The following is a 23,859-nucleotide window of genomic DNA, read 5'->3' as shown; positions in this document are numbered from 1 at the left end:
AACAGGATAGGCAGCTGGCACAACAAAAGACTACAGTGGGTTGCCTACATCTACGGCTCTCAACCGTAATCTTGCCTGGTCGCTTTTGTCCCGGGTCTGGAATCATTTTGGGAAACGAAGTTCTTGGGAATTCACTCTGTCATCCAATTCCAACTGGCCTTAGCAATTAATGAATTGCCAGCGCGCAGCTTATGGGAGATTAACTCCACTACGAATTGTTCATTACCGGCCGACAAGTGAACGTTAGTTTCTACGACTGTGAACTTCCGTTTCGAGATTTAAGCTGTGACGCCGTTTCACCTGACGGTAGACCTTAAATCTTTTTTCTCAAATTGTGTTTTTTTACACAATCCTGTTTGTGATTTGGTCTTAAAGGGTAAAAAGCAAGGTGGCTCGCCATGAGGATCTGGTATGAGGGCCCATTGAGCATTAAGGAGGCGGGGGAGAGGAGGGAGGGAAAAGATAGCCTGTCACTTTCGATCCGTCAGAAGAGTTATAGAGGGAGAGAAAGATGTGGAGTAGGTGGTGTTTCATCCCCATCCCATCACATTTCATCTCTGTCACGTGCCAAGCTTCCATATCTTCCTTCCGATTCCTCCGCCACACCTTTCTGCGCCCCCTCGCACCTGTCCCTTCCCAGTATCTTCATTCCTCTCCCCGTCCCTCTCGCTTCTCCGCCTTCGCCTTCAGCAAGATGTTCGCGTCTCTCCCTTGATTCATAGTCTTAACATCCTTTCCTCCCCAAACTCCCACGTCCTTGCCGCTCTGTATTTGCGAGTTTGTCTGTCTCTCTCTCGCGACCTCCCGCTATTCGCCTTCCCCGCCCCTCTTTAGCGACTTCACGTCTTCCACCTCGTCGACCCACTTTCATCGGCCGCCGCAAATTGCTCCTCCCCCTTCCCTAGTCTGCTTTCCCCTTTCACATCTCGTGGCAGGCGACACTTTTGCAAGCGCCCGCTGTATTGTTCCTCCTCTGTACGGATTGGCGGATTAAGGTCTTCCCCGTGAAATGCGTTTTTTTCCCGGTGCAGGTGGACATGTAATCTTCAGCATTGACACCGTTCGGGTGAGACCTTCATCGGGTCGGGATTTTCTTCGTGGAGTATGAATTGAGGTAGCGTGGTTGTGGCACTGTTACGTAACACCTGCTATGTCAACGATAGCTTAGCCATTTTCACGCTGTTTGTGCCACTTTCGGTGTAGTATCAAAAATAAAATAATTGTTTGATGAAAATATGAATTTGCCATCCCATGTTCTGTGAAATACAATTCTGGTTGCCCAAATCCGTGGACATGTGGGATCAGTTGCGGCGTTTACAACAGCTGGTTACCAGTCTAGGTGGAAACCGCTGATAAATATGGGAAAGCCTGAAGCTATCCCAAATAGAAGGCGTCTGAGAATTCCGCAAATTGGCGTGCAAACTCAACCATTGACGAACCCCACCGAAAGCTTTATCCATAACGAACCCATAGCGGATGAATTTTTTTCCTATTGAAATATTTTTCATCTTCTAGATCAAGCACTGGCAAGGGAACCTGGAACCTAAAGGATTGTTCGACTGAGGGACCATGCTCTATAAAAAGAACATCGTATATATATATATATATATATATATATATATATATAACCATAAACACAGTATAATCAACCCGAAGGTCGGTTTAGTAGGTGATGGTAGAGTTCACCCAGTACTAAGCCCGACGGCGTGTGAAATTCACATATCAAGGTAGGGGGGCCAGTTCCTTTTCCTGTGCCGGTTATGGTTTCCCAGGAAGACCTGGTACCCGGAAAATCACATAGCTTGGGTGGAGCTGCAGGTGCCCAGAGTGCCTCGCCCGGGAATCGAACCCAGGACCCTCCGATCAGCAGTCCAACGCTCTACCCCCTGGACTACCGCGACCGATATATATGTATATATGTATATATATATATATATATATATATATATATATATATATATATATATGAATTTGACGTGGCATAGGAGTGTTCTTTAGCCATTTAAGCTACATTTCCCCTTACACTTCGAAATTTCATTTCGGTCAAGGCGAATGATATTTGTACTTTGAATTTGTTGCATTGAAATTCCCGTTAGCGGATGACTCCGTTAAAAGTTACTGTCGCGGCTTTCCCCGCAGTTTCTTTGAATATACGGTGCCACCATCTATTATGTGTAACCGTGTATCACTCACATTCCTAAAGAGTCCCCGCGTATTTGAAATTCAACCACATCTTTCTATCTTGCTGTAGTCCCGAGGAAAAATTTGGATACCTAATAAATTGAAGGCACCTTGTGCCATCATATCGGAGTGATACCATACCATTTATTATTTATACCATATCATTTACCAAAATATAGGCCTTAGACAGAGGGGAATGGGTTGGAAATGGAATTTGTGAGCTTGAAATAGAGCTTTGAAACCAACCAGACGGGAGAACAAGATACCAGTGAAATTATATAGTATATGTTCTGTGAATTGATACATTTAATGGAGTCATACCGATCTCTTATTCGGAGCGGATGGAGATTAAAATTAAAATTTAGTATTTAGAAATACAACTTAATATTTGGCAGAGTGAAAAGAAAAGACTTACCCTAAATCGGAATGCTTAAGGTATAGCTTAGAGGAAGAGGAAAGATTCCTAGAATTATTTGATGATAATCTGTGTGAACATACGTAAAGGGATGGGAATGATTAAGGAATATTGAGTAACTGTAGTGGAACGGTTGGCTAGAGATATACACACATTACCTGTAAATAAAAGAAAAATTAGGAGCAGCAACAAATATGAAAATAATTAGAGAGAAATGGGAGGAGGGAAAATGGTTAGGAACTACGTCGAGATAATTAAATGGAATACTATGGATACTAAAGTAGAGATAAGGATAACATAGAATTAAAACAAATAAACGGAATTCAATAAAGAGAAGGTGAAAAGAGAGAATGAAGTGTAAATATTGTTAAGAGCTAAAAACTGAGGTAATGTAAGGAATGTAGAAAGAATGTTGCGAGATAATAAAAGGAAAATAGAGCATATATAATTTACTGGGCAAAACATGTTTTAACTTTTTAGGTGGGCCAAAATAGACTCAGCGAAGATGGGCAAATGCGTGGAAACCACTAATATGAAGATAGAGGCATAATCATCTATTACCATAGACAATAAATATAACGTGGATTAGGTATTACATCGTATCCAGGGATAGTATATAGTGATATTGTGGTGATATATATAGTGGTATAATAGACCACAAACATAGCCTAGGTGGGCAAGTCAGTTGAAATATATAATATGGTGGAAGAATTACTCTCGGGTAAATTTGGAGTGAATATGTTTAGATGTCGTTTTAATATTTATAAGGAAGGAATTGACTAGAAGCTTATATTAGATCATCATGGAAATTCATCGGAAAGGATTGATGCAGATCGCGAACAAATGTTTTGAGATCTGGGTAGACTAGCTAAATGAAGATTGGTTTGGGTATAGGGAAGTGAAGGAAATTGTGGCACCAAGGTATTGATGGGAACGCTATTAGAAGGGAATATAGAACCTAAGTGGGAATTTCTTTCTTTCGTGGGTTTCGGAAAGATGTTCTTAGTATGGAAAATGTTAATGACATCTGTGCGCAAACTATTGGTAAAATTGAATTTGTTGTCTTGTTCGAAACCTGAACTTAGTCTTAGAAAGCAAAAAGGGGAGCGGTTATGGAAGCAAGATGCGCTGGGATAGATTGAGACGAGGCATTACATTATTGCTTGTGATTTTTAACCCTTAGAGTAGACAAATGTTAAGACTTGGATGGGGGTGGGGTAGCTTTAGAACGGGTGGTGGTTTTGCCAGCTTTGTGGACAGTAAAGCTTAGGTATGCTTTTAGAGAAGTAATTTTAATTAATTTTAGGCGGATTGCAAGGTCCGTGTGAGAATTATGAGGCGAATAGTAGTTACACAAAGTAATGAGAAATTGGAGAAATAGGAAGGCAGAGTACGGGAACATCGATTTTATCAGATGGAACACTTCAGTTATTTATGGAGAATTGTAAACGATACTTTGCTTGAGAAAGGGATGAGGTAATGAAAGAGGATTTGTAAAGAGGAAGTAGTTAATGCCAGAGGCTTAAAACGTAAGAAAAAGATTAGTTAATGGCCAAGGGCTTGGCGTGGCGTTGTGCGGTTCCAAAACCTGATCTTCGAAGAAAGGAGTTGAGCATAAATTAGAGGTTTTAGAGATATTTGAATGAGCCAAAAGAGGAAGTTGTTCTGGAAAATTTGATGACGGCAGAACAAGGGAGTGTAGGAAATATTGTGTTACAATGGAATATTGAAGGCCTTGATAGAAGGGAGAATTTGCGTAGGATTAATAGACGGAGGCAAATAATATATAGAACAAACATTTAATGCCATTCAGAAGTGCTATATTAATCAAAGGCCGTCAAAAACTTCCCTTAAATCGGTTATCTATATAATAATAATAACACAATAAAAGTAACAATAATAATCCACAGTTTGAAGATCGAGCTGAAACTTCTAAATAGTTAATTCATCCTTGAAACCCTTGTAAGAAGTCGTTTCGTCGTTAACTACGTGATATTTTATGACCTGTGCTGGATTCTGTGTGTAAATGTTAATTTGAAAGTTTAAAAAAATGTATAACTACCTTGCAGTTAAATGGGTTTTTTGGTATTCCGTATAGCCAGCCCATGGATTATCATTCATTAGATCAACTTTCTCTTTACAATCGTTGGAAAACTTGTGACATGCAACGGAAATCCGTGTAAACACCAAGTAATTCTCTTTCGACGACCCTTTATGACTTTCAATTTACTCCTTGATTGTAGCCACCGTTGTGAGCCCTTGCGGTGGTGCATTGTTTCCCTGGTGCTCCCCGGAGGTTTTTCCCATCATCAACAGCCTCAAGGGTTTGATCGTTTCAAAGGCAAATTCTCCCTTCTCCTACGCTAAGAACCCCATGTGAGGTTAGAATGTGAGGAATCGCGCAATTTAAACGAGCCGGAAGGGATCTTCGACGGCGTCGAAATCGTCGCGGTGGCATGAGCGGGAAAGTCGCTAGGCCGCTCGTCGCCCATCTTAATGGCCGCGTGTCTTCCGAGGCTCCTTCTTGTCTCCGCGGCAGTCTCCACGAGTTCCATTTTCCACTGCGGAAACAAACGGATGGGGTTTGGCGAATTCCCGTCATCCACGCGGTGCCGACATTGCCCGCCGACCGACTTTGACCATGCCGCCGTTGGCCCTTCCTAACTTCTATCCCTACTCCTACCCTGGGATCTTTCTAACCGGCCTGCCCTTCGTGTACAGAACACCCCTAGGTCTCTATGTCCCCCACCTTTGCCGCCCCTTGCCTTGGTTTACCGAACGTTTACTCATCAAGCGAGCAAATACAGCGTTATCTCGCGTATCCTCCTCCACCCCGCTTCCCCCTCTTCCCCCTCTTCCAAGGGTTCTCGTCCCTGGGCCGGCACTCTCCTCCTTCAGCGGCTGCGGTGGGGAAAAGGCTCGTGACACCCGGCTCATTTATTAGGAGGTTGGAGAAATGGTCTCGGCCGGCTCGCGCGGACACACACAAGTTCTCTCTCTCTCCCGCAAGCAAAATCCCCACACCTATTTCATCCACGCTTCTCCGTAACCTTCGCCAAACCCCATCCGTTTCGCTCCCTTTGATTCGTCATTTAAAAAAAACCGGGGATGCTCGTAGAATTATTCCCAGGGCCCGCATGCCAGGCCGCTCCGGTGGGGCATTTTTCATCCTTCTGCGACAGCGCCCCTCCCGGCCAAATTTACTCTCGCCGCCCTCCGCTCCACCCTCACCCGCCTCGCCCATTAACTGTTTTTTTTCGTTCTTATTTCCCCACTCCAGTCCCTCATAGAGATATTTAAAGCTCAGTGGGGAAAAATAAAGTTTCCCTTTTTATCCATGAGGTTTTCCGAAATAAATCTCTTTATTTATTAAGCCCTGAAAGCTTTTTCCTTTCCCCTCTCCATGCCACGACTGGCGCTGCCTCCTCTTTATCTCGACCCCCGCCCAATCCTCTCCTCTTCATCCCTCCTCACATCCCTGGAACATTACCCTCCCTCGACCGCATCCCGTCACGTCCTCCCTGTTTTCCTTTATTTTCTTTTTTATCATCATCACTACCATTCCTCCCCCCTCCCGATACTCCGATATTCTCCGGGTTACCTTCTATTCCTTCGCCTTAGTTGAGAGTTGTTCTCCCCCGCACACGGACACGCACACATTCACCGACCTCCGGCACTCGTACACCCAATCACGTATCCAATCAGAGCTTTGTGTGAAACCCATGGTCTCCATCTCCCTCTCTTTCTCTCTCTCTCTCTCTCACCCCCTCTTTCCCCTGTGTGATTCCTGAGCGTGTTTTCCTCACTCCCCTTTGAACGAACCACCCAATGACTCCTCTCACTCCCCTTCCCCGGCCCCATTCCCCCCCCACTCCCCCGTTGACGACGTTTCGTCGGCGCCTAGCGGGCGAGGCGGAGCGGATCCGGGGGACCCGGGGGGGTGTTGAGGGGGGACAGGGCGGGGAACTGAGGGGGTTAAGGCGCGTGGAGACGGCGGCCAGGTTGGCGTCTCAATCGCGGCTCCCCGAAGCTATTTCTTCCAATGGGGGGGTTGAGCTATGGATTATATTGTGTTGTACGCTGGGATTAGGTGCAATACGAGGAAAAGGGGTTCGTCTGAGTGAGGATGGAAGTAAATTACTAGAAAAAACTGCATGTGTTTTCATAATAGAACAACGGATAACAACGGTGTGTATTAGCACAAACGTAACTGTATGTAATGCCGATAAACAAAAACTTATTCTGGCAGTATATTATACAGGAAGAACAGGGGGCACACACTAAAAATCCACCTTACCTACACGGAAAAGAAGAAATCTAATTGCTGAAAGGTATGTCTATACACAAACACACTCAAACATACATATATAGATATACACACATATACATATATATATATATATATATATATATATATATATATATATATATATATATATATATATATATAATGTATATGTATATGTGTGTGTGTGTGTGCGCGTAGTATTCATTCCTACACAAATATATGCCTGAGGGAGACGAAGCGTTGATTGGTTTTTGCGGGAATAATAGGAAAAATGCCTGTGGCAAAATCCAAAAACAAATACAAACCTGATGCAGTTGGAATGTTGAATTCAAAGAGGAAAAAAGTGTGAAAATCGGAAATTGAACCGTTCACACCTACTCAGATCAACTAAACTACTCAGCCAATGTAATCATAAGCGGTTTTTTATGCCATTCCGAACCCAACTTATTTCCGACTAAGTGATGGTGTTCTGATGTTGTTTAATTCGCCGCCGGATGACAATAATGGGAAAAGAATAGAGAAATAGTAGGAAAAAAATCAGGCATACATTGGTGAAAATGCAGAACGCGTCGTTTGATGACACCCATCGATCGAAGAAAGAAATGAATCCGATGGAGAAATACACGCATTCTTACAAGGGAAAACTCCTATTATTATCAGCATGCCCTCGTGGTTTTTAAAAATTGAAATGGTAAAAAGGTTATTCTTGGCTCGAAATAAAGAAAATTCCTTTAACTACAGTATTCCACATGTGAAATTATTTTCACTCCAACTACACTCTCGAAAGTCTGGTCATAAACTACATGGAATTAATTTTACGGTTAGTCGAGGCATACAAGTATCTACAATTCAAGAGGCATCAGCGTATGAGGAATTGATTTTTCGTAATTAATAACCATTAATCAAAATTTAAAGATGCCCTTAATTTAGTATTTTAGGGGGCTGCGACATTGGAAAAATTTGAGTCTGTCTATCTGATTTACTTCTGTTTGGCATTTTGTTAGAAAAAATTAAAATCTCGACAAATTTATGATCATGTCATATCCTATTTAAAAAAATTGAAAATGTTATCGTTAAGTGAAGATGAAACATTGTGAGGGAAAAATTAACGCTGCAGATTTCCGCGTTCTAATATACGTATTGCCACAAAATTCTTATAGCAACTTGAGATTTTTCGTCGTGTCCTTAAGAATTTTAACATTTGGACATGTTTCAATTTCCGTCAATAGGGTTTTTATGTGAAGCGCATATTATTTGAATTGTTCGAGGGGATCAACCGTTCTTACTACACGTCAAAATTGGTTTCCTGCGAAATGCTGGGAAAATACTTACAGTGCCAAAGAACTATGGCGAAGAAGTGCCAAAAGATTTTCATTTCTTGCTCGTTGATAGAATTTCCTATAGACCTACAGGTATGTAATCCATTTGATCGGTAATTAAATCGTATCTAAATGATGTTTGTTTTCGATAAACAAAAATTTTATTTGGTGTTGCGGTGAACCTCTGTTTGGTGAACGTTAAAATTTATAATCAACATCGACTAGTAATCTACTCAGTGAGAAGTTGCAATGATAGCGTAACGAGTACATACTATAGTAGAAGTAGAGTTAGGGGAAGTGACCGACAGCTAAGGTCATTCACGTCATTGATGGATGGGAAAGGAGAAAGGGTGGAGAGAAACCTGGCGTTGGCATTAGCCTACTCTTAACGAAAGGCGCCTGGGAGTCGGCAATTTAGCGTCCCAACCGACGGACGGCGTGTTCTCTTAAAGTGATCTCCACAAAGCAGCTGAAGGAGGGATCGGGATACTCCTGAACGAGTACATTCACTTGCCATTTTGTCATTTTACATATACGAGCCATGACTTACAAGACATACAAGCATACTTGTGTAGTAGGTTTTAACTCAGAAGCAAACTTCTAGAAGTTAACCGCATCATCGGAAGTACTCAGGACTAACTAGTAAAGTGAAGCCACTCGCAAGTATAGCTGCCAGAAGAAAAGAGCAGGTTTTGGGCGAAATGTCATGCAGAGTTTAATAAGCTCTCTTTTCCCGCGAGAAATTGTGGGGCGTTTTTGCAAGCCTTGCTGTCTGCGACTTATGCTTCCAAACACCTAACTTTCCGGTACTTATATAATGCTCTCGATTTTTGTAAGCAACGTTCATGTTATATTTGGAAGTATTCGTTAAGAGCTTTCGCACTGCTTTTGTTGTCCTTTCGGAATCGTTCTGAACACCTGATGTTTCATTTGTTTTTACTGTCCTGAGAAATGGATTCCTTATGTGTAGCACCGTTCGAGCTTGTATTTTATTGGTGATAGATGAAGAGAGTCCAAATGCTCTCAAAATCGAGTTGAAAGTAAGAGAGATAAATGATAAGAAATGAGGTGATGTGCTCCCAGCTGGTAAGTTGAACAAAGAGCGGAGGTAGAATAATGTAGATATAAGATATGGTATGGCGAATGAGGGGAGAAGCAGCAGAGAAGGGAAAGAAAATGGCAATTTTTTTGAATTTGCTTTACTCTCACGTTAATTAGCTTTCCTAATAACGTTTTACGTAACACGTTCTGTGACGAACCTTCCTGTCCATGAGTGGAGGGGAATTTGAAGCCAGGAGTATGGCGTTGTGGAGGCATGCACGCTTCGATCGGGGCGCAAGCAGAAGACGACCGCGGATGCGGAAACAAGGCTATCTTTAGGTTGACCAAGACTCTAGGCTAGCTCCTTATTAATACCTACCATATTCTCATTGGCTATCACAAACTTGAGTGTTATAAAAGTTTTTCATATCCATTCCTTTCATTACCCCGTTGAAACCACCCTGTGCGTTGAGGGAGGTCTAACGGGGCAGTCTTCGGCACTCCCATCATGGATGTTATCTGCAAAAAAATCAGCTGGGCCCTGGTATTTTTCATGGGATTAAATAATGCAAAAATATGTGGATGTTAATATAAAGAGAGAGAATCGTAGGCGAAGATTAATATCATGATGATCCTTCTCTGCTGCAAACAAGGCTGTGGGTCGGCCAGCGAAATTGGTTATGAAAAGTATGCCATGAGCGAATATATTCCCTTGTAGTATCGGTGGGAGGGGGACAGGATATTTGGACGAGGGAAGGGAGGAGGGATCTAGTCGGGGAATGCATAGGTGAGAGGCGGATACGGCTGAATGGGGCGGAGGGACAGTTCTCGTCCCCACGCCTACATCCCCGACTGCGCTTGCGGCTCTCCCCCGCTTTCCTCCTCCTCCCTACCTCGCTCTATTCCATCCGATCCCCACCATGACTCCCTCCGCCTTCTCCCCCAAAGGGGAAAGAGTTAGATGGTGAAGGAGGTCCCTTCTTCCCCTCGCTCCTCCATGGGTCACATTGATTTAGTCCATGTTTTGCCGGTCTCCGCCGGATTTTCTTTATCCTCTACTTGTCTCTGTCACACGAAAGGCACATTAGGTAATGTTATATGCACAGCTTAGCGTCGATGAAAAATTCACGCGAGGTGTGGTTTCGGGGGTTTGGGAGCAGCGAGATTACATTTCCACCGCCATTGCTTTTTTTATACCCACCAAGGGCTCACCCACGTCCTGCTGTGTTCCGTCCTCTCCCTCCTTTTTTTTTCTCTCTCTCTCTCTAGCTTCCTTTAGCTCTCCTTTCATTTCTCCCTCTTCGCCATCATCCCTCGGGGGAATTCCACCGCATGAATTCTTTAAGTGCGTCATCTCAATAGCCGAAAGTTTTTATTTCCAAGCGCTTACATGGGCCAAGTTTTCTTATATCCTGTTTTTTGGGAGGGGGGTGGCGGTATGAATTTTTACGTTGCAATCCGAGACGAGAGGTCATGGTTGGTCGGATTTAATTTGCATAGCAGATTTCGTCCATCCGCGCAATTCCACAGGCAGTGGCGCACCTTTACGAAAGAGTTTTTCCAATGGCGTTTTTGGCGTAAAGTCGTTTCGTGCGGTTGAATGTCACTGAAACAATTAAATTGACGTCGACCCCACTCCAACTGTTAGCACCATCAGTTGTAGCATTTGAATTTTACTCTTCCATTTCGAAAAAAACAGCTTATATTCACCTATGTATCAACATTTAGTGTATACAACATAAGAAAAACTTATGTCATCTTGAATTTATGGGCGCGCGAGTTCTACTTAAGTCTATGTCCTCTGATAATCAGATGTAGGATTTTGAATTATCAAGTTGGCAAGTGTGCTAACTCTTAAAAATTGAGAGTCTGGGTTCGAGATCTGTTACTGGTAGGATTTTTCAGTGATATTCCGTTATTTAATTTGGAGTCCTCTGTTGAATTGGATCATCTTCGATTCGATGGGTGTTGAAAATATGACCACCTGGGGTCGTTAGTCTTACGCGTCTATGCGTAAGAATAAATGTTATTTCCTCTGCCAAGGAAAATATCTTTATATGCTAATTCAATAGCGTTAACGTAGACATTAATTTGCCTATTTTAAGTATTGGTAACTCAAAAATCAGTAATGGTAAGCCTTAATGTTGAAGGTTGTATTTTTTCCGTATTCCCGTACTTTTTTCTGTATCGCTTACACGTGTAAACTTAATGAAATGACTCAAAGCCATTTCCGATTTTAGCGATAAAAATTCATACAATGAGCTTAAAACAAACGGCCGTTTTTCCCGGTATTTGAACGGTTTTTGGTATTGAAAAAATATATATTTAATGATAAATATTTCACAGACGTAATCATAGTGGCGAAATTTCTTGTTAATGCATTGGAAGAATCACGACTTAATAAAATCTCATGGATGACTTCCAGTAGTAACATATAAAAGAAGGCGTTTCTCTTTATGCTGCTCTCTCATTTGATCACAAACATACAGGGTTCGTCGGGAAAATAAGTGTACTGATTTTTTCCCGCCGCTCCAGGCGCGCCCAGCACCGCTTTGACGGGCTGCGATTGGAGGGGGGTATGTTGGCAAGCGACGCTGAAAAAGGCAGTCGGCTCTGAGCTGTGGTGTAGTGAGGAGCTCTGTTAACGCGAACCTCCACGCTCGACCCACGTCACGGAACGCGATACCGAAGTTTTTGGAGCAGCGTTATTCCATCAGATTTGCGGTAAAGCTTGGGAAATCGTCTACCGAAACTGTCGGTATGATTAACCAGGCTTACGGGGAGTCAGCCATGTCAGGAAACATGATCTTTCGGTGGCACAAGATGTTCGTGGAGGGCAGAGAAGAGGTCGACGACGAACCACGGCCTGGACGCCCATCAACGACACTCACCGACGAAAATGTCCGTAAAGTTCGCGATGTACTGAACTCTGATCGTCGTCTTAGTGTTTGGATGATAGCAGAGCAGTGTAATGTGCCAAAAACATTAGTGCACGAGATTATTAGGGAGCAATTACAGATGCGAAAAATTTGTGCAAAGTTGGTGCCGACAGTGCTCAGTGATGATCGAAGACTCAATCGTTTGGAAATCGCGACACAACTTGCGGATCACTGCAAAAATGATCCACATTTTTTAGAGAACGTTTTAGCGATAATAAAGCGAAATTTTTTAGCGATACGGGACTTTGGACGCCGTCAAAGAGGCCGTGACGACGTGTCTTCGAGAGGTTCCCGATGATGCCTTCGCGGGAGCGTTCGAGGAATGGGAACGCCGCTGGAACAAGTGTATCGACTCACAAGGGTCCTATTTTGAGGAATATTAGCTTAAGATATGTAAAAGTGTAATAAATTTTTTTTCCTGAGCTCAGTACACTTATTTTCCGGACGAACCCTGTAGAATTGGAAAAAGGACTTCGATAGTCACATGTTTTTCATAAAATTTACTGTCTCCATTAGCTTGAATAAAATATTCATGGTGCCATGATATATATTTGACATCCGTTTCTTACGTAAATATTTGTCACAGTCAGCTACTTTCCTTGTCTCGCGTATTTTCATGTGGGAGACCCGTCTCTTTTTGACGCTCGACTGAAACGAAGAGGGTGAAATTTTGTGTCCGTTTCCGCCATCCGTTTTTATTTTCCAGCGAGGAATTGCCCCGGAAACTCCAGTTTCCTTTGAATTAATTCGCCCTAAGTTGAATTGGCTCCCTTTGAAACCCAAGTAATAAGCAGGCGCGCTTTCATTTTTCGTCCCCCTGCGTTAACCTCCTTAACATAAAATTTGCCATCTTTGCGCCCTCTTCGTCGTCTCACCTTGGCTCTGCGGCCTCCTTGTTCCCATGCTCACCGCGCCACTCACCAACCTCACCACCGCCGGCTCCGCTCCCCTCTTTCCCTAAAAGGCCCCCTACCACCCGTCGCCCCCATCAAACCGATTTCCCCTCCCGCGACCCATACCTCGCGCTAGTCCCGCTTCCAAGCCCCGACCTCCGGCGTACTCTTCCCCATCCCCCTTGGCATCGCACCACTACCATCGCCATACACACTCCTCCTTTTCTTCCCCCTCCATCCCTTCCTTCTTCTGCAGTGCCTGTCTCTCGGCCACGTGACTCCCGCCGACAACGTCCCCGTATCGATTGTTGGAGTCAACAAGTTGCATCATCGAGCTGCCTCTGCCCACCATCTGACCCCCTCCCCGTTACCCCTTCCCCACATTTACCCAAACCCTGACTCCTCCGGGTCCCTCAACCCGGCTCTTGGGCGACCCCAACAAGGGTAAAACATTGTCCTCGGACTTTGTGTGACCTTAGGGGTACGACATGACGGTTTCCTTCCCTTATGATTCCTGTTTAATTTATATTTTTTCTGAATCCCCTTCGGACTCAGATGTTTTATATTCGGAAACCCTCTCCGAGAGCTCTCCTTTACTGATGGTGTGTACATCGCATCAATGACTTTCCGAAAAGAATGCTTAATCTCTTAGACTTCGGAGTTTCCACTTTATTCTAGTTTTTGCACATCTGGCCTTATTCACTTACCTTAATGGACTCTTTCAACTATTTTATAAATAGAAAAATAGAAAATAATGAGTAGAAATCGCTGCAAAAACACAGAATAAACATACATTTTCAATAATGATCACAGTGATTCCTCTTTATTGTCGTCATTAAAGAAACGGACGTGCGAATGTGTAATTTTCTTTGAGAAATTTTATCATGATATGCGCTATCAGTAACTGTTATGTGCGTGAATAAATATGTAAACAGCAGTGAGTTACGGGAACAAAAACTAATAATTATCATGAGTTGATGGGTTTAATTTCATTATTAAACGACTGAAAGCTCAATAACTACAAAAATCGTAACGTTCTAGTCGTGTATAAATTTTTTCTTGTAAATCTAGGAAAAAATTGCAGTAGTCAACATCAATATGGGATCGTATACTCTGAATGGGCTAAGTAAATTGTATTATTAAAACTCGTTCTTACAACAATTGTTACTAAAATAAATTCTGATTCGCTCAGTTCCAGACCTTGAGACAGCAAATGTATTTGTTGTCCATTCTGACTCTGCTTATAGTGGAGATTGAATATTTATTTACCGCTCATTTTGTCTCATCGACTCCGTAGAACAGTAGTGAGTCTTAACCGATTGTACTTTCAGTAAAACATTCGTGTACATGAAACAGCGATTAACAGTTCGTACCAATGCCGTATATCAAGCCAAATCATTAAAAAGGTGGTGATAAGATGTCTTTTCGTTATGTGGAAACTCGAAATAAAACACGGTATATCACATTTAGGTAAAGAAGTAATTACAATTTTTTTCTGTGATTATGATCAATAATTAATAAAAATAATCCTCGCGATGCGAAACGTGTTTTTCATAACTTAATTTTAGGAATTAATTGTTCCACTTGCTTAAATGATTAAATGTTATCTGAAGTTCAAAATTCTTCAGTTATGGGTTTCAGAAAGATTTAGGCTCAAATAGGATAAGGGCTTGCATTGTTGAAAGGGGCGGGATCGGGCGCTTCCATTATGTTTCGTAATTTGAGGTGTATCACAAAACATCGTTCCCGCCAAACAAGCTCTTTCACCGTAATTTTATTTTTATTGTCATATCTAATTGATTATATTTCAGTGAACAAATCCAGTTTTGTTAATATTTGAAGGGAATTGAAATCGAATATCTGTCAAAGGTATTATACTGCTTATAAAAAAAGTTGTGTGCTGAGAAGTTTTAGTATTCGTCATGGTAGGGTACGTATTTGAGGATTTTGGGTGACCTACTAATAATCCAGTCTTTCCCTATTTGGGTCCTTTGTGTATCAGATGGGTTTAAAAGTAACTGTCATATTTTTTACATGATTACAATTTTTATTAACATATTTCTAATTTGAGTCTCATAGGTATATTATACTTAATCGTAGAATAAAGAAAATCCCTATTCTGGTGACGTGCATCAAAATTGAGGTTGAGGAGATACCATGTTATGGTTCGGTTGTTGTGTAATAATATTTATGCAACATTTATGCATTTTTATGATCACGTCTTACAAAAAGTCTTCAATTAATCTTTTACTTTTAAAATTAGCTTTTAAATATTAAAATATTTTATGCAGTATACACGAATACTATGGACATGATTAGAATTATTCATTGCTCAAAAATGTTATTATCATACCTTGGGTAAGTTATACTTTTTTGGCCATCGTTGTTCAAATACCAAGTGTCATGAAATGGATGATAAATTTGTAGTAACTGTTCTCGATACAAGCCCTATAGAAATATGTAATGACCGCTAAGTTACATATGAGGTGGCAAATAATTTACTGGTTGACATAATTTCGCTGGCTGAATCATTTTGCCTGTTTCTCATGCCTATATTATCTTATATAAAATTGGAATACGCGCTTAGAATTTTCCTTAAGGATATATTTATTTATACGAGACTCTTTATTTTTGAAGTATACATTTTTATCCAATGACCCGTCTACTTTGAGATGAATATTTTTCTTTCCCTTCTTTTGCTGTGAAAAAAATGGCGGTAAGTGCGTTAACTAATCCCTATAAATGATTAATTACAATGAGAAAGTGGAGTAAACTACTTTATGGTGCTAATTAATGCATGATTCCCCATCCTTTCCACTTAGAAGTTAATGAGCTTTATCTCCACTTTTTTCGGCGGCTAGAAGCAGGAATTTAGATTCAAAAGGCGAAGTTGATTAGGCAAAGTTCCTGACTGTTCGGTTAAAAAAGGAAGAAGAAGACCCGGATAACTAGGGAAAAACATTAGAACTACAAAAATTAATCTAGCACACCAATTTTCTGTTACGACGTCATTATTTGTCATAAATACAGGTAGCATTAATGGTGTCAAGGCTGAAAGTTTGGTTCTTAAATGAAAAATGAGCTGAATTGCCGTATTTAAATCAAAGACATGGCGGTTTTTCATACACAGTCCAATAAAAAGATGGCACAGCATCCTGGGAACGCTATAAACCCTTTGCCTGACGAATTAGAACAGCTAAAAATGACAGTGTTTTTTACATTCTTCAAAAACCAGTTCTAAATCTGTCTTTGTTGTTTCAAAATGTGAAATCCGCCATCCTTGCCAATGAGAGAGACATGCAGGAATTAGGTGATAATATGAAATACGATAATGATACAGTATGAGAAGTATAATAGCCTTATGTGTTGAAGATATGAGATTGACATTTCTAGTACTAAAGCTTCGGCTTGGTTATACAAAGTGTTTTTTACTATATTGGGATAGTAGGGAAAAGAAATGAGACCAAAGAAGATCTCTTAAGTGTTATCTTCGTGAGAGACCTAAATTATTTTGCTCTCCAACCATTGGTAAATATGGTTCATTGAAAAATTTCGTGATTGCGATGCATGGTAATGGTTTCAGGTTTATTTCCTGAAGATAATGTTTTCTAATACCAGCTGTGCATAAATCAAAGAGGCAATATTTATTGGGCTCAAAACAAGGGATTTTTCGAAATTTTAAAATAAGCCAGAATGACTTATATTCCGAGAAAGATGCATGGAGAAGATTTAGAAATTTTTGAGAAACGAAATTAAAAACATCCCAGGGAACTGCAAAGAATTGTCCATTGAATTTATTTTAAATTATTGATCCCTGATATGCATTATGCCTCAAATGATACTTTCTTTTTGTTCGATTTTGGACTTTTTCCAAAAGAAATCATCGAGATGCAAGTGGCGAACGCGGTGAACGTTTCCAAAAGGAAAATCGAGGATGAAAACTCTCTAGCTAGAATAATGGACCAAAAAATACTTTCAGATGTCGCTGGCAGTTGAATAGGAACTCCCCTGGGGGTACATTTTAGATTGCTCTTGGTGCGTGCATTCAATTGATTTAATATAATCGCAAAATAATGTTTAAGCCCCTCTATCGCAGCGAAGAAATATTAGAAAAGTGAAATTTTGCTGAAGTTTTATCTACTATATGGACGAGGGAGTTCATTTGTCAAATAGTCGAAATGTGGCTGGAAATGACACATCTTTGTGCGGAGCATTTTCTCGTCACATTCCCCGGCATTCGACATCAACGTGTTGTTTCTACTAATGTGTAAAGCTTTTTGTATGTCCCCCTAGTTTCACCGCTATATTTTCCTTTGCATGTATTTTTTAGATTGCTTTTTCCAGATGTATGAATTTGACTTAACTCTACATTTTGTTTTAATTCCTCTGTGTGAACGTAATCCATTCCGTAGTATAAAATAAGCCGCCGTGTCATATTTTTCAGACCATGTAATTTTTCATATATATATACTATATATATCTGAGCAAGTTTCCCGAAATGTCAACTGGAACTCTTGGAAAACATTTACAATCGACCGTGACTTCCTTCTCTTTCAAATTATTTATGCCCACATGCTTAGTCTCTGTCAACCAAGTATTCAGCCGTCTTTGGCCGTAATGCGATGTTTGGCAATATAAATGATGCAAGGCGGTTTATCCAGAGTGATTACATTCCATCTTTATGGAATTTCCTCTATCCTATGATTTTCCCCCTGGTATGAACCCTTAAAATATTTGGGAGACAGTAAATTTAATTTTTATGGCAAGAAAATATATTTACTAATTGAAAGATTCAATAATAAGTGTTGCCGGGTAAATGACTTCCCATGTTGATTTATATAGCGAAAATTTTGTTTTATTCAATTTTTTCTGCTTGATAATTTGATTCGTGTAACCCTCAGGAAATCGAAATCCGTTTTAAGATCAGTTTTTAATGGACCTTTCGTGAATTAGTTCTCAAAGTTCACACTTTTATGAAACTAAGTTATTGTTGTATGACATGCATATCAGTATTCATTTGTGCTTAATTAGTTCTCTACCGTCAAATTTTGGAAACTGTCAGATTGTTGTTCTTTTCGAAAATTCTTGTTTGTATGTTTCCTATCGCAAAAGAGGAGCCGTGTAGCATATTTTGTCCAGATCAAGATTTTAGGTTAAATCTCGCGGAATTAAATCCTGTTCCACATAAGGTGGAATAATGAGGTTTTGAATGGAATTCACGTCTATCTGTTTGAAAAGCTGTGCACCCAAATTTTGCTACCTTATACTGTTTTTGGATTTCATATTCCGGGAAGAGGAATATACGCCACTTCCGAGTATTGCATTGCTGCAACATCATGCCCATAGAGGTGTGTGCAGATTCCTTGCGAAATTCTCTTTGGAAGAGGGAAATGTATCCAAACCCTTGCTGATCTCGTTCCTTCTATATTCCGGTACGGTCTATCCAGTCCGTGAAGAGTTCTCTGTGTTAATAACTTTATGTATTTTGCACTTGTGGATCTTTCCCCTCTGTCAGTTGGCGCCGGTAGGGTTTACGTATAGGATCAATTAATTAGTGTTTAATGCAGAATAGTATTCATCCGGTAAAAAAGCTCCATTTCTGAACGAAGCATTTCGAGTGTATCACCCTCTGCAATGGAACGGTAGTTTGACACTTCGGGGGATATGAAAATTCCCAACAGGTGTCGCTTGATTTTGAAATAAAATTTTGGCCGTCGAATTTCGTATTGATTATATGTTCACGTTAATAATATTTATGCTCCTGGTACAACTAGGTTTTGATGAAAGACCTCTGAGTTATTACTCTTAAAAGTTGTATGCTTCCAAAATATTCCTTTACAATATGCATTGCGTACTCTGGTTATTTCAATGGCAGTTTTGAAATGAAAACACTTGATTCCGCTGTTCATGTCAAAAGTTATTGTTTTATAACTCCTGTGTAAGAAGTATCCAAGCTAGTTTTATTCGCATTTCTTGTGATTTTAGTTACATTGATCTATAGGCAATAGAATATGTGAATACGAAAGTCCTGTGATATTAGTTAATTAGGTTTATAGGTTTTCATAGCCGGTAGCTTTGCCTTTTTTAGGCCATGATTGTGGAGAACTGTGGATCGATTTCATTGAATTGGCGGGGAGTTCATTGCATCGCTAAAACTTTCTGTTTATCGCAATAATATCAATAGGCTATTATAAACGTTTCCCGCCATTTCCACTGAATACTTCGAAACGGATTCCAAAAGGAACATCATACGTTGAAAAAATCGCAAGTGTGTTTCTTTTAACGCATTTAAATTAAATTTCGTATCCTTCTGCAGCTGAAGCTATAGCTGTGTTTAACATGTAATTTACATGAACTTTTAAACCTATTTACCAAGCCGATCTTTGGCTGATTTCAATTAGTTTGTTCAGTTTTTCATCAATTTCAATTCAGGTTAATCGTGTAATGAACATCGTTTCAATTTTGGAATATACACACTCACACACACACACATATATATATATAGAGCTCATACTCTAGACTAAGCTCTTTCATTAATAAATTTCTTGATATAAACATTAAGTATGATACACGAGATTATTATTTTGAATTCAATATATTTATATATATATATATATCTCGATGGTTTGGAAGGACATAGGAGAGCAGTATAACTTTTAGATGGCACAATAGAATAGATAACACGTAAAAGGACGCTCACATTGTAGATTATTTGAGCTTTCGGTGTTCTCTGACGCCTCCTTCAGGTCAGACTATATATATATATATATATATATATATATATATATATATAATTTTGAATTCAATATATATATATATATATTGAATTCAAAATATTAATCTCGTGTATCATACTTAATGTTTATATCAATAAATTTATTTATGAAAGAGCTCAGTCTAGAGTATGAGCTCGCTGGGCGATTTCAAGATGACTGCGTTCCTCGCTGACATTTGCAATGCTTACTTGAGTGAGACTTCCTCTCCCCCATTTTGTCTCTTCGGTGAATGTTCAACTTGATTCACTCTTCTCAGCGTGGTATCTCATCTCTCTCCATTTTGTTTTCCGTACAAAACTTTCGTATTGCACTTGTCTCTTTCCATTCTCATTACTAAGCTCCAGCCACCTGAGACCTTCCAAAGAAGTTAGTTCGAATTCATATTCATGGAGACAAGGCAACCAAAATACTAATAGGTATAGCCGTGATATGAGTGGCGGAATATGGAACGGGCTCAAGATGATGTTTATTTGCCAGGAGCAAATTGTTTGCTGGAAAAGGTAGTTAAAATGCTTGGAAGGGTTTTATTATCCCCACGTTTAGATCCTTGCAACATTTTTTCCCGAGATTTCTGTATTAGTGTGTCTTCTTGGTGGCTGGAATTTTTCGGACAACTTCGCTAACGAAACCAAAACACGTTCTGGCGTGCGAATTAAATACTGAGGCGAGTTTTGTGTTCGGTTAGACACTCTTTGCCTCAAAATGAGGTTCACATTTTCACGCTGTATGTAAACCAAGTTAAAAAGTCTTTTTACACTAAAGAGGTTTGACCAAGTTCGCTCCCCATACGTTTCAAAGGGGATCGATATAGTACGGTGGTTATCATCCCAGCTTCCCGTCCTGAGGGCCCGATTCGAATCAGGTAGAATTTTTCAGTGGTATCCCGATCCCTACTTGGGGTGCTATATGGAGAGCACTTCAAGTATAGTACGCCGTCCGTCGGATGGGACGATAATATACTATATGTCACTCTCAGGCGCTTTTCGCTAAGAGCTGGCTCATTTCGACGTCGAGTTTCTGTCCACCTTTTCTCTATTCCTTAAGCACCCTATCCCTATCATTACCCACCTATCCCTAATGGCGCTAATTACCTCATATATTATAATATTTTTAAGATTAATATTAAGCTCACCCGACTTATATTAAATATTTTCTTTTTAAACTGCTTTTCACGGTGTAACTGATGAATATGATGTCATTTCACATGGGTCATAATGTTATGCGTAGATAACTAATAGTTATATTTCATTGCAATATCGAGGTTTCAATGAATGAACCTCTTGTCCTTAGTGTAACCTGAAGACATTGGTCGTATCTAATGCTGATGAAAATTATTCAATGAGATTACGAGTACTAAGTTTAGTTTGGTTTAAAGTTAATTCTTGTTTGTGTTGGGAACATATCATAGTCTCTTATCCTCCAGAGACACACGAACCGAAGAACACGGGAAGGAATGCCTTTTTTATACTTCCGGTGGAAATTTCACGCGTAATATTTTGTTAAAGTTCATATTTGCTGGTACTAATGAAAAAAGTTAGAAAAATAGCTACCTATCAGTTATAAATGCACGGACGACATTGGGATTATTTTTAAAAATACTGAATTTATTTTATGATGCGTAGGAAAAATAAAGAGTAGTCAGATGGGTGAATTAATATTAGAATTGGAGTAGCTTACCTGGAATAGGTACCTGAGTATGACGCCGATGCGTCGAAACTAGTTGTGCCGAATAAAAATGCAGTGGAAAGATACATTGGCATTTTTTACTTCAGTGGAGTAGCTTATTTACCGGTCCGTTGTAGCGTTATCATAAATAATTTTCGTCGTTGGCTCAGACACGATTGTTGATGATCCTATGGGAATGGAAAATCAAAGGAAATCTTGGTCGAATTCTCGGACCTGACCTGGAAGTGTATTGACTCTTGGTCCCAAATTCTGCTAGAAATTTTCTTCTCTTTTATTTTTAGACCGCGACTTATGTGTCCTCCGGCGTAAACGTAATGTGTGTTTTCTATTTTTCAGACCTTCAGACATGGCTTCCCATTCCAACCAACAGCTTTGGCCTACGACCCCGTCCAACATCTTCTGGCGATCGGCACCAAGTCTGGATCCATCAGAATGTATCCTTTTTTAAATCTAGAATATTTGTTGCTGCGACAAGGTAAGGGCGCATCATTTATGATACATTCTCTCCTTATTGTTTTCCTAGCATACTACCTTGATCAAAAATTTCCCGGAATTTATTCAGAAAATTAAAAATACAAGTTTATTCATCTAAATCTATATTGTCCCCTTCAAAGTAATCCCCATCGACTGCAACACACTTATGCCAGCGCTTGATCCAATCCTCGAAACATTTTTTATATTCGGTTTTCGGTATGTCCATCAGTGCTTCCTGCGATTTTTCCATTACTTCCTCTCGGCTGCTAAAACGCGTTCCCCGTAATGGTTTTTTAACTCGATTGAACAGAAAGAAGTCACAGGGAGCCAAATCAGGTGAATTCGGTGGCTGTTGGATGGTATTTGTTGCATTTTTCGTCAAAAAATTACGAATAATGATAGCACTGTGCGACGGTGCGTTATCATGGTGCAAAATCCACGAGTTTTCTGCCCACATTTCTGGTCTCTTTCGGCGAATTGCTTCACGCAAACGTCTCATAACGCCCAAATAATACTCTTTGTTTACTGTCTGGCAAAAATTCATGATGCACTACACCGTTGTAATCCATGAAAACCGTCAGCATTGCCTTCTTTTTTGACTGAAAACGACGTGGTTTTTTTGGTCTCGGCTCATTTGGTGAACGCCATTCACTTGCCTGATGTCTGGATTGCGTGTCGTACTCATAAACCCACGTCTCGTCTCCAGTAATGATCCTTTTGATGAATGTGGGATCGGATTCAGCCTCGCAAATCATGTCTTTTGCGACGTCAACACGGTCTCTTTTTTGCATGAAATTGAGGTCTTTTGGAACCAACTTTGCTGCTACACGACGGAAACCCAAATCATTAACCACAATGTCTTGGGCGGATCCATAGGCAATGTTCAAGTCCTCCGCTATTTCTCTGATGGTTAATTTGCGGTTATTGACCAACATTTCTTTTACTTTATCAATTTTTTCACCGACTTTCGATGTCGATGGTCTGCCACTGCGTTCATCATCTTCGATTGACTCACGACCACTTCTGAACCGCTCGTGCCACTGGTAAACGACCGTTTTTTTTAGAGAATCGTTGCCGAAACACTTTTCCAACATTTCCGACGTCCGTGCGCCACTAAATCCGTTTTTTACGCAAAATTTAATACAAGTTCGTTGTTGCAAATTTAAATCCATTTCTGAAATTGTAAAAAATCGCCAACACACACAGAGATAGATGTACTCTTGGCTACGTAACTTTTGCAAATGTCAAGTTATGACACTAAGATTTAAAGGGAATATCAACAACAGATGTACCAATTTAACAAAAAAAACAGAACTCAAATCGGAACGATGGGAGCGCCACACGGTGGTTATTCCGGGAACTTTTTGATCAAGGTAGTAATTATAACCGTAACCCATTCGTTGAAATTGTGGCGTATGATGTAGGAAAGCATGATTTTTATGCGAGTTAATTATTTCGGAATATAGTTTTCCCATTTCCGTTAAAAGCGTTGTATTAGTACTCATTTAATTACATATTTATTCGGAAATCTGCTGCATTTAATAATTCGGTTATAGGGTAATGTAGAGTTACCAAACACAAAACAATTATGCTTTAGCCGTTTTCGTTAACATCTGCAGTGGTTTACATCGGCTGTGTTTTTTTAAAGTACTCGAAAATAATTTAATTCGCCATATGGGCATGCAAGGACGGCTGCGTTTATTAATTAAATAAAATTCTGAGTACTGTATCCATCGATAAATTGCAAAATTGCACACCTTATGAGGTAATTTTTTTATAAGGTTTTATGTAGGAGACGTTTTTGATGAGAGTTTTTTTACGGGCGCCTGGTGTAATAATAGCCTTAA

At 40.2% G+C, this 23,859-nt stretch overlaps 1 protein-coding gene across 4 annotated transcripts in view; it reads left to right on the top strand.

The window, feature by feature from the left end:
• Tomosyn (syntaxin-binding protein tomosyn) overlaps positions 1-23,859 on the top strand; it is a 376,266-nt gene that overhangs the window by 30,231 nt on the left and 322,176 nt on the right. For all 4 annotated transcript variants that reach the window (XM_071593464.1, XM_071593456.1, XM_071593448.1 and 1 more), the window contains exon 2: positions 21,875-21,972. In XM_071593464.1, the coding sequence (XP_071449565.1) occupies positions 21,875-21,972 (98 nt within the window). The remainder of the gene's footprint in view (positions 1-21,874; positions 21,973-23,859) is intronic.

The sequence above is a fragment of the Hetaerina americana genome, unplaced genomic scaffold (assembly GCF_022747635.1).
Source record: "Hetaerina americana unplaced genomic scaffold, ioHetAmer1.1.p SCAF_1, whole genome shotgun sequence".
In the NCBI taxonomy this organism is placed as follows: domain Eukaryota; kingdom Metazoa; phylum Arthropoda; class Insecta; order Odonata; family Calopterygidae; genus Hetaerina; species Hetaerina americana.
Note: the sequence above shows the minus strand (reverse complement) of the source record. Positions and strands in the feature narration are given on the sequence as shown.